Here is a 12,649-nt window from a genome sequence, read left to right as displayed (position 1 = left end):
ACATTGGTGGGATGCTGCATACTCTATGGGAGGAGTTATGCTGGAGGAAGTAGAGCAGACAAGAAATCTGGGGTTGATGATTGATAGAAACCTGAAGTTTAGGGGACATATTGCAAAGGTGGTGAAGATAACACAGAGGATTGCTGGAATAATGAGAAGGATGCTGAACTGCAGAGATAAAATGGTTATCATTCCGTTGTATAAGTCTCTGATCAGACCACACTTAGACTACTGTTCTCAGATTTGGTCCTCAGGATTTAAAGGGGATAAATTAACTGTGGAAAGGGTACAAAGGCAGATAACAAAGATGGTGTCGGGACTGTGCATTGTTAGTTATGAGGATCAGCTGAGAGAGTGTGGAATGCAGAGTTTGGTTGATAGAAGAAGGAAAGGCGACATGATAGAGACTTTTAAACTGTTGAGAGGTGGTTACAGGGTTGACACTTGGGAGTTCTTTCGCTTGGTTGAGCAGTGGGAAGGAGTGATGACAAGAGATCATCCCTGGAAGTTACGAAAGGAAACTGTGAGCAAGAGGGTGAAGAGTGGTTTCTTTGCGTGGAGGGTGGTTGAACTGTGGAATGCATTGCCTGATGGAGTGGTGAGAGCGAGAACGGTCAATGAGTTTAAGGAGTGGTATGATAGACTTTATATTTCTTAAGGGGGACCTCCCCTCGATGAATCTTGACAGACTTTATGTTCTTAGGAAGGACCTCCCACGATGAGTCTTGGGAGGTCCTTCCTATAATAATAATAATAACCATATATGTCTCTCACCATGCCAGTTTGTCCCATACATACATATATAGTGAAATAATTAGCCATCTGTCTTTCCAATCTATACCAATCTTTTCCATTACTTCCACCAACTTATCCCATTTTAAAAAGTCAAAAGCTTTTTCAAAATCTATATAACAGATATTAGATTCTTTATTCACTTCCAGACTTTTTTCACTTACTATTCTTAACAGTCCAATCGCATCTCTTTTTCCCATACCCTTCCTGAAACCAAATTGATCTTCTCCAAGAAATCCTTCCACCTTATTGTTCTAAAATCCTTGCAGTTCACTACATTACTTTTCTTTGGACATTCTATGAGGCGTAAATGTAACAAATCTGTTCATTAATGTTCCAAGAGAAGATATTTTGGAACTACTTCATAATTTCTTCCCATCAGACACCTCTGTACTGTTTAAACAATGCATAAAAAACACTTTCTTCCAGTTTAACTGGAACAAACACAATAATTTGCTATCCCCCGACCTTTCAATCTCCAGTTCTAGCTAATTTATTTATGGAGTCTTTTGAAAAGAAAGTCTTAGAATATTACAGTCAAAAATCTAACATTTGTCAGCACTAAGTTCCCAATATATTCATCATATTGGCAGGTTCAGTGAAACCAAAAGAATTCAAGAATTACTTTAACGGTCTAAACTCTCATATAAGCTTCTTACAACTTATGAACAATAGGACAATACCATTATCATTATTATTTGTGACAGTGGCGCACTCAAGATTTAATCTTGGAGGGGGGGGGGGAATTGAGTAGATGATTTGGGAATACACACTACGGATTGCATACAAGCTATGACTGAGCATCTGCAGTGATCGCTAATATATGATACCAGTGATCTCCTCTGGCTTGGCTCAGGCAAACGAAGTAATGTCCAAGCACTACTTCATTCACCTTGCGTTCACAGCAGCCAGGATTCCTGAGAGCTATAGGGTATTCCCATCATATGTGACCACTAATTCATAAGTAGTATAGAAATAGAAGACGCGACACAACATAAATTTTTTAAAAAAATAAACTTTAATTTGGAGAAGGTTTTTGGAAATTTTTCTAGCACACCCAGGGAGGGGACCACTTGCCCCCCCCCCCTTAGAAGTGTATCCAATTTCATATGAAACTAAATGAGTAATGAGGAATTGATAAAAATTTGATATATTAGTATTTGTTGTGTGGTCTTTCACAAAAATCTTCAAACTTTACAATGTCATAAACTTGATATAAAATATAACTATGTCAAAAGGCTCTGAAAGTTATTTGAAAGTGAGTATGGAATATTACCTCAAATAACCAAGGCCAAGAATTTAATTAAACAATTATTAAAGAGGTAAAGAATGTGAGGTGAAGCATTTCTCAGAATTACAAAATGATTACTAAGAGAAAGTACAGACATTCATAATAGTCAATTTGTAGTATAGCAAATGGTATACAGAACTCTGCAAGTAGTCTATAATACTGTTTCTCAAAGTACAAAGAAGTTATTAACAAAATACTTGTAAAAATAATAATTTTTAGCAAATTCTTATAACAAACCTTTTTTTGCTATAACAAAATATTCTTTTCAGTTCCTATAAGTTTACTATTGTGAAAATAGATCACAAAATGTTGATTGGTGATAGCTAAATATATCAGATTTCCCTCATTATCAGTAAAACTCAATTTCCAATAAAGATTCACTTTATTCATATCAAATAATGACTCAAGCCAAGTCTTGACATAATATCAAGTAAAAAAAAAAAAAAAGTAATAGGCTGACTAATTACAAAATTCCAGAAGACATCAGCAACTCACAGAGGTGTCAACTGGGATTGAAAGAGAGTAAATTAATTCTGAGAGAGGTTTGCATTAAGCCTCTTTTGAGTGAATGTTTGCATGTGCTTTTAAACGATGAAAATGTGAAAATGATTTACCACACGTTTCACACATAAAAGGTTTTTCATTAGTGTGAATTCTTGTATGTTCTTTCAGATGATGAGACTGTGAAAATGATTTACCACATGTTTCACAGTTAAAAGGTCTCTCATTAGTGTGAGTCCTTGTGTGTTCTTTTAGACGAGAAGATTGTGAAAATGATCTACCACATAGTTCACAATGAAAAGGTTTCTCATTAGTATGAATTCTGATGTGCACTTTAAGATGAGAGACTTGTGCAAATGATTTGCCACACATTTCACATGAAAAAGGCTTTTCATTAGTATGAATCCTTATGTGTTGTTTCAGATTTGAAAGATTTGAAAGTGATTTACCACAGGCTTCACAAGTAAATTGTTTTCCATTGGTATGAATTCTTAAGTGTTCCTTAAGACAATGGTGATCAACAAATGATTTACCACATGCTTCACAAATAAAAGCTCTCTCAGTACTGTGGATTCTTGTGTGTCGTTTAAGATTTCCCAATTGTGAAAAAGATTTCTCACAAGTTTCACACGTAAAAGGCTTCTCGTTAGTGTGGACTTTAATATGTTCTTTCAGATGATGAGCCTGTGAAAATAATTTACCACATGTATCACACATGAACGGTCTTTCATTAGTATGAACTTTCGTGTGTTCCTTAAGATGATTATACTGTGCAAATGATTTAGCACAAATGCTACATGGAAAAGGTTTCTTATTAGGCAGAACTAAGATATCTTCCTTTTGTAATTCAAAATCCTCAAATGACTTTCTAAACGTTTCACATGCGAATTCTGTGTCGCCAGTTTGGTTAAGTATGTCACTCACTAAAGATATATCCATATTATTTATCCACTTCATGTAGAAAATCATACAAAACAAATTCTTGGGTAGTATAGATGAAACTAGATTACTGTCGAATAGAATAAATCCACCTTGCTGTATCAATGAATTTGAATCTAGCATAAAAAAATAAAAACAACTTAATATTCTATAAATAAATGTATATAAACTATTGAAAATTACTGAACTTTAAATGTGTGTATAATATATATATATATATATATGAACTAACAAAATTATATCAGATCATACATATACTCAGTAGACAACATATTATATTAGATGTGATAATTTGTGAAGCAAAGAAAGAACTGTCACAGTTAATCATATCCATTGAATACAAATAGTGCAATATTTGTGTATTGCAATATATAAATAGTGCAACAGTGCAATAATTTGCCGGCCTGGTTGGCGAGTGGTTCGAGTATCCACCCGCCAGCCAAAGGGTGCTGGTTCGAATCCCGCCGTGGGCATGGATGTTTGTGATTGTCTGTGAAAATACTAGTGGTGGTAGTCGGCAGTAGCTGGCATTGGTGTTAGGTGATAAAGGTTGATGGAGTAGTGACGTGAAGAGTTGTAGAGTAGATGCCCTCCCTCGATGAGTCTTTGGACTCCCTGGAGGTGTGATGTAATAATAATAATATTATCTATTGTTTTCTTTACCAAATATTTCAAATATCGATAGAAAATTATGATAATACCAATCAGATGGTACTATAATTAAAAATGAAAAGATTGGTAGTATCGTAATTTGTATTATACTAAGATAGGTGCATATCATTCAGAACCAGCATTACAAAAGAAATTGTCAGATAACTCAATAAACAGAGATCATTCATTATCAATCAAGAGAGAGCAAAGTATGGTCCTTATCTGAAACAGCTTTTAATATAGCTTATGAGTTCAAAGAATTAGAGCAGAAATAAGGAACCAGTAAAATGAGGTGTTGGGTGACCTTTAGTGGGACTTTTTCCCAAATATTTGTGTTAATAAGAACAACTGAGATGTCATTTTGATAACATGATAATTTAGAATATATTAAATTAGGGAGCTCATTATATATCGATATCAGAACTGAAATATCAGGCACTATCAACATAAGTGTCAACAAAAAATAAGTAACTGACAGGAGAATTAGAGAAACACCACAGCTATAACTGGTATTACCAAAACCAAGAAGAGGGAAAAAACAGGTGAAATTATTCTAAATAACAACTACTAGAGGTTACATTCAGACAATACTGATCAGGGAGAGGAGTGGCTATAGCATTCATCACTAAACACCAACACAGAATAGTAAGCAATTACAAGCAATGATGTATATCAACAAAATGGGGAAATTGGACAATAAGAGTTATTTGTGCCTATGGTAGTCCCATAGAAAGTTTGAAGACAGGATATGGCCTGGTTGACCGAGTGGATAGCGTATCTGCTCTCCAGCAAAAGGGCTGCAGGTTTGAATCCTGCCATGGGCATGGATTTTTGTGATTGTCTGTGGAAATACCAGTGGTGATAGGCAATAGATGGCGTTAGTGTAGTTGTGGTCAGTTGTGATTGAAGGTGGAGAAGGCGTTGTAGACCTGTTGCCCTCCTTGGACTCCCTGGAGGTGTCAAATAACAATAATAATATTTCAGTCATTAGGGAAGGCAATGAGATCATTATTAGAGATCCAAACAGCAGAATAGAAAATGAATACCAGAAAAAAATAAATTTTTTAAGGGAAATATTTTGAGAAAATATGCAAAGCTAAAAGTACCTACTAGATTTCTTTCAGGACAGCGACAAATTATTCTTAATAGCACGCTCAAACAAAGATGTACAAGAAGACAGGAGAAATAACAGTCAGTGAGACTTCTTATTGTTTAGGGGATTTGAGATGGGAAGGGATCACCATTTAGTTTTAAGAATGATAAAATCATTCTTAATGACCGAATCAGTCGAATATAGTGGAATTACTGAGCGAGCACTTTGCAAGCGTATATCATCCAGGTGGTGACATTGCAGGAATGGAAGAACCAACAGCTCATACTGGAATTGTGAGGAATGAAGTAGAGGTAACTAGTCTCACAGAACCTCAATGTCAATACATCTGTGGGATTGGATGGTATACCAGCTCGTGTCGTATGTGAAGCGGCTAAAGAATTGTCAGTGCCCTTCACCATTTTGTTTAATTTGAGCCTCGGATCTGGGTCAGTCCCAAGGGGTTGGAAAGAGGGGAAAATAGTTCCGCTGCATAAAGGTGGTTCCAAGGCTGCTGTTGAAAATTACCGGCCAATCAGCATAACAAAAATCATTATCAAGGTCTTGAAGAAAATAGTCAAGAGAAAAATACAAGATTGGATAGATGAAAATGGCATACTGTATGGGGACAGCATGGTTTTGTGAAGGGTAGGCCATGCCTCAGTAACTTGCTCACGTATTATAACACAGTGACGGCTGAACTGGATAAGGGTAATGGATTTACAGTGATTCTACTGGACCTTGCTAAGGCCTTTGACAGGATACCACATGGAATTCTAATCAGTAAATTGCAGCATATAGGGATGGATATAGAGTTGGTGAGATGGATAGGAGTGTGGTTGATGGAGAGATATCAGAGAGTGGTTTATTCAGAAGTAGAGTCCACAAGATGGCCTGTGACTAGTGGTGTGCCACAAGGATCTGTTCTTGGACCACTGCTGTTTAATTTGTTCATTAATGATATAGGAAAGGATCTGAGAGGAAGTGTTCACTTGTTTGCTGATAATGCAAAGATGGGTAGGTAGAGCAATTGTGAGTGCACAGGATGTCAAAATTTTGCAGGATGATTTGGATAGTTTGGAGGACTGAGCTAGGGAAAATGGATGTCAATTTAATGTGGCAAAGTGTAAGGTTATACATTTTGGGGTGAAAAGATTAGCAGCAGATTACTACATTGGTGGAACTGTACTCCAGGAAATTGATGAGGCACGAGATTTAGGAGTGTTGGTGGATAAGGAATTGAAATTTAGGGGGCACATTGCAAAAGTGGCCAAATCAGCTCATCAAATAACTTGGTTGCTGAAGAATACGTTCACAAGCAGAGACAAGCAGGTTATTGTTCCTCTGTATCAAGCCTTGATAAGACCCCCATCTCGACTACTGTGCCCAGATTTGGTCACCTAGGTTTCTTCTTGATGGGGAGGACGTTGAGATGGTCCAAAGGCGAATGGCCAAGTTGATAGCAGGTCTGTGGAATGAACCTTATGAGAACAGGTTGAGGATTTGTGGGTTGCAAAAATTGGTTGATAGGCAGAGGAGGGGAGATATGATTGAGACATTCAAATTACTGAAGGGTTTCTATAAAATTAATTCAGAAGATATTTTTGAGAACAGGGCTGGTTGTGGGAGGACTAGGGGACATCCATGGAAACTGGGCAAAAGTGTGGTTAGTAAAGGTGTTAGATCTCTGTTCTTTACTTTTAGAGTGGTGAATGAGTGGAATGCACTCCCAGAGTCTGTGGTGGATGCTGTGACAGTGAATGAGTTTAAGGTGAGGTATGATAGATACTGTATGAATGTCGAATAGTTGTGATGAATATGATTTGGGACCTCCCTCGATGAGTCTAATGACTGCCTGGAGTTGCCTGTAATAATAATAATAATAATAAAAACAAATTTCATAGCTACTTCCTTTTCCCTCTTTTAACTTGCAATGTCAAAGATTTTGTATTCATTTAACCCCAACTGTACACAAGGATAAGGTGGTTAGCCCTATGCCTCCAGGTGTATCCTATGTCTGTAGAAGTGCTGAGTTCCTCCAGGTCGGTTTGCCTGCTTGCAGGATTAATAGTAATAATAGTAATAGTAATAAACTGGGAAGAAAAACCATGCAGTCCATGCCCAAGACTGGTTAAATTGGCTGTCTGAGAAAATTTTCTTTTCATATTGAAAAGAAAAAAATATGCATAAAATATTTAAACAGATCAATGTTCAGCAGCTGCTGTATTGCAGACAAATATACAAAAATTATTCAAGAAAAAATTAAATTTTGAAATCAAGAATTAAACCTTGGAGACTGGGTGGCAAACTGATGAAATCATTGATTCAGCCAGTAAGAGTGGTAAAGTTGTATGCAAGGATAGAAGAATCAGAACTCTGTGGTGAAACCAAGAAATTATAAAGGCAGTCCTAGAAAAGAAAGCATATCAAAAATTACACGAAAGCAAGTTAGCACGTCATGTGATAGGATACAGAGTAAAATCCAAGAAAGTGAAGTAATGAATACAAGTAGCTATAAACAAGTCAAAGTTAAGCATATACAAGATAAACATCAAGGAGTTGGAAAAATATTCTAGAAGATATTAAAAAAGCTTATAAATTGAGGAAAGAGTCTCTAAGGAATCGGAGATGATAAAGACAAACATAGAAACTGAAGATAAAGACATTTTAGATGTCTTTGGAGTAATTACTTTAAAAGACATGTGAAACAAGTAGTAACAGAACAGAACAGTGATAAAAATTCGAGAGGAATAGAGTCAGGACTATATGCCAATATTTCAGGTAGAAAAAGCCATCAGAAATCTGAAACGTGGAAAAGCAAATGTGGCAAAGTAAGCAGAAAGTATGGTCAGAAGAGTAAATTCTGAATGAATGGAGTAAAGCTCTCATTAATACCAATGTATAAAAAAGGGGAAATAAAACAAGTAAGAATTTGAAGTATTTCTCTATTGAGTAGTGTTCTGGGTAAGATTCATGAAGCATATTTGAGAAGAGCTAAGAAAAAAGTAGAAGAGGCATCTGTGAAAGAACTAGCTGAGTACAAGCATTGTAAGGAACAGATGTTCACTTTACAGCATCTAGACCATGTAAAAAATGAATAAAAAATACATAAATATATATAAATTAAACCAAAAATATAGGCAAAAACAAACCAACAAAAATCCTTAGTGTATTCACAGTAAGAACATGCGAGGGTTATTTGAAAAGTTTGATAAATTACAATAGACGGTGACACAATTCATTCGTTCATACCAATGTCAGCACGTATCATCTTTTTCATGACCCCTGGCAAATGTTTAGCCACATGTGATGCATAGTTTGCATTTGGCAAACATTTAAAATGACAGCGTTCGCATTTTTCATAAAAATGGAGAAAATCGAATTTCGTGCAGTGATAAAACACTTTTATTTGACAAAGTGGACGGCCATGCAGATAAAACCAAGTTAGATGCAGTTCATGGGGCCTCTACACCAGCATTAAAGACTATTTATTTTTGGTTAAATGAGTTTAAACATGGTTGTAAGTCCATTGAAGATAAGTATGCTCCAGACCCCCGACTAAGGTCACAACAAAGGAAATTATTGACAAAATCCATGGTATCATTATAGAAGACCGCCAAGTGAAAGTGCATGAGATTGCTGAGATTGTAGACATCTCGACTGAATGGATGTATAATATCCTGCACAAAAAATTGCATATCAAAAAAGCTGTGTGTGTGTGTGTGTGATGGGTGCCGTGATTGTTGACTGTCGATCAAAAATGCATGCGAAAAGACATTTCAATGCAGTGTTCGGTGATGTTTAATTGCAATTTCCAGGATTTTTTGTGTTGATTTATGACTGTAGACAAAACTTGGATCCACCACTACACACCTGACTCCAAGCAGCATCAAAACAGTGGACAATGCCTGGTGAAAGAGCACTGAAAAAAGCAAAGACTGTTTTGTCAGCTGGGAAGGTGATGGCCACTGTTTTTTTTTTGAGATTCCCAAGAAATTATCATGATAGATTATTTGGAAAAAGAGTAAGACAATAACAGGAGTCTATTATGCATCCTTGTTGGACCATTTAAAAGCAGAACTGAAGAAAAAATGGCCAAGATTGGTGCACAAAAAAGTGCTCTTTCATCAAGACAATGCATCATCCCACGAACTGAGGTTCGAATTGGTTCCACATCCACAGTATTCACCGGACTTGACCCTGGTGACTACATCTTGTTCTCAAACTTAAAAATTTTGCTTGGAGGGAAAAAATTTTCTTCGAACGAGGATATCATCAAGGCTGTGAATGACTATTTTGCACAATTTCACAAACCCTACTTTTTAGATGGGATAAATTAATTGGAAAATCGCTGGACCAAATATGTAGACCTCAATGGAGACTAAGTTGACAAATAAGGGTGATTTTTTTAAGAAAGAATGTGTTTAACTTATTTTTTTTTTACCAAACCTTTCAAACAACCCTTGAATTACTGGTTTACAACTATTCATGGCAAAAGTCACATAAAAGAAATGTTGAGAAATCAAGTAATATAATAATGATTGGCATTTAAATTTTGTAAATCTGGAAATAGTACATAACAAGGTACCAACAGAAAACTGTTAAAAAACACCACATTTATATGGTCTAAATGACATTAAACAGAACAATATGTGGTCTAAATTTAAAGATTCTTGAATTAAACTGAATAAATTCAGTAACAAATTTCACATGAAAATCAGAATTAAAAAGACAAGGACTATGGAAATAGACCAAAACATGAAAGCATTGGCTGCATCCATCCCTAAATGAGAAACCTACAGAACGAATAGAATGTTTCAGCTATTTACAAACAATTTTCTGGTGAAGATGATAAATTAAATATGGAAATAGAAAACAGAATAAAGCTGGTAGGTGGGGAGCCAAATGAATCACAGAACACTGACAAGTAGGGATGAGGAGGTTGTGGTACCACCATATAAGGTATCTGTCAGACCACACACATGGAACATTAAGCTCACATTAGGCTACCTAGTTTTCACTACAACGTGGAAACACTACAGAGGATCCAGAGACGAATGACAAAAGTAGCATCAAGACTGTAATGTTTGTTATGCAGAGAGAGAGAGAGAGATTCAAGAAAAGAATGTAGATTGCAGTTTTGTGGAGGAAAATAGATGATATAGAGACATTTCAGTGGATTTACCAGATTAATCCAGCAATTATAAAATAAGTAAAGGGGAAGAAAGGAAAAACAAGAGATCCTACCTGAAAGTTGTGTGAAGGGGCAGGGAAAAATTGAGTGAGGAGCAGATATTCATAGGGAGTGATGGGTGAGTAGAACACATTATGAATGCTAATCTTATTCTTATTATTATGTGATACCTTCATGGAGTCCAAGGCCTTGTCACAGGAGGACACTCTACTCTACTTCGCTGAATACATCTCATCCTCTCCTTTACTATTTAATTCTCTTAATACCACACTACCATCTACTGCCAATCATCGCCAAGAACTGTGTGTGTTCTGAAGGCCAAGTTGTTTGTGAGCAGGATGAACAACACGAGTTTCCGGGAGGGGGGAAACCCTGCAACCTCTGTATGAGATAGACTAACTCACCTTCAATTGAAAAAGCCCTATAAGGATTCCCATCATAACAACGAGAATCGAACCCAGGTCTTTCCCAATCAAAGGGCACAATGTTCTGCTGTTCTTCCAATTATGCTATGGAGGCATCCATCTCATTATTATTATTATTATTACCCAAGACCTCATGAAGTCAAAGACTCATCTGGGAGGTCATTTTATCACACACACACATCTCATCATACCATGTCTTAAACACACTCAAACTCCTTGCAGACACCACACTCTCAGGCAAGGCATTCCAATCATTCACAACTCTGCACGAAAAAAACCTGCCTCTCACTCCCCTACTCACACCCTCTTTATACAGTTTCCAGGGATGACCTCTGGTTCTCCCCTGATCTCCCATTCTGTAGAACTTCTCCACCAGTAATCTTATAACAAGCCCTTACCAACTTGTAGGTCTCTATCATATCTCCCCTCTTCTTCCTTCTCTCCACCAGACTCTGCAAATTACATCTTCTCAATCTTTCCTCATACTCAACATTCCAGAGGTCAGAAACTACCTTAGTCAGTCGCCTTTGAACCCTCTCCAACATCTCTTCATCCTTCTGAAAACCTGGTGACCAAATCTGGGCACAATAGTCCATGTGTGGCCTAATCAAACCTTATACAATGGAACAAGAATCTCCCTACTTCTACACATCAGTGTCCTCTGCATCATTCCCAGAAGTCTTTATGTTGTCTTCACAATTTTGGCGATGTGTTCCCTAAATTTTAGATCCTTATCCACTATCACCCCCAGATCTCTTATTTCCTCTACCTCCAACAATATATTCTCGCCAAGCATAAATTCTGCATCCCATCTTTGTTTTCCAAATTTTAAAACCTTACATTTTGCAACATTGAACTCACATCCCCATTTGCTTGCACAATCACTCAATTTATTCAAGTCTTCTTGCAAGGCCACAACATCTTCGCTACTCTTTATGGTTCGTCCCAACTTTGCATCATCTGCAAACAACTGAATATCTCCATCCAAATCTTCGCCAATATCATTAATATACAAGTTAAATAGTAATGGCCCTAAAACAGACCCCTGAGGCACTCCACTAGTGACTTTCCTTTTCCCAGATATCGCACCCCATACACAACTTGTTGATACCTATCATATAGCCAGTCTCCAATCCAATGCACCAATCTAATATCCAACCCCATCTGCTCTAGTTTGGCTGTCAACTTATCATGAGTGATAAGTTGACAGCCTCTGGCCAAGGAAGCAGTCACTTTATCGTAATAACTAAGTAGATTACTAAAACATAACCTCCCTTTAGCAAATCCATGCTGTCCATCAAAGATTATACCATTGTTGTCAACCCAACTCTGGATCCTAGTTCTCACAAGCTTCTCCAACAACTTAACCACAACACCTGACACAGAGATAGGCCTATAGTTTGATGCATGAGTTCGATCACCTCCTTTATGAAGTGGCACAATCTTGCCCTCCTTCCACTCTTTAGGAACTTGACCAAGTGCAAGACTCATATTAAAAAAATATGTCAAGGAAGGTGTCAACTCTCTGGCACATTCCCTCAAAACACGCGGTGATATATCATCAAGTCCCACAGCCTTATTTACATCTAGTTTACTCAACTTCCCAAACACCTCTTGCTTACTCACAGTCAGTCTCTCCTCCCCATCATCAACTGCTCTCAATCTCTCCATGAAGTCACATTCGCAAGATTGAAAGATCTTTATGAACCGCTCATTAAGTATCTCCACCACACATTCTGCAACAGCTGTCTTTATACCATTTCCTC

General features: G+C 37.0%; 1 protein-coding gene across 1 annotated transcript in view; it reads right to left on the bottom strand.

Moving 5' to 3' along the window:
- Positions 1 to 2,452: 2,452 nt before the first annotated feature.
- The window catches only part of LOC150099150 (uncharacterized), an 87,258-nt gene continuing 77,061 nt past the window's right edge, over positions 2,453 to 12,649 (bottom strand). Inside the window, 1 exon segment of the mRNA XM_090404270.1 lies at positions 2,453 to 3,639. Coding sequence (XP_090260396.1) covers positions 2,633 to 3,639 — 1,007 coding nt within the window. The 3' untranslated portion in view covers positions 2,453 to 2,632.

This window comes from Typopeltis vanoorti, chromosome 14, assembly GCF_054136105.1.
Source record: "Typopeltis vanoorti isolate ZY-2024b chromosome 14, IOZ_Tvanoo_1.0, whole genome shotgun sequence".
Lineage (NCBI taxonomy): Eukaryota > Metazoa > Arthropoda > Arachnida > Uropygi > Thelyphonidae > Typopeltis > Typopeltis vanoorti.
This window is presented reverse-complemented; position numbering and strand designations above follow the sequence as displayed.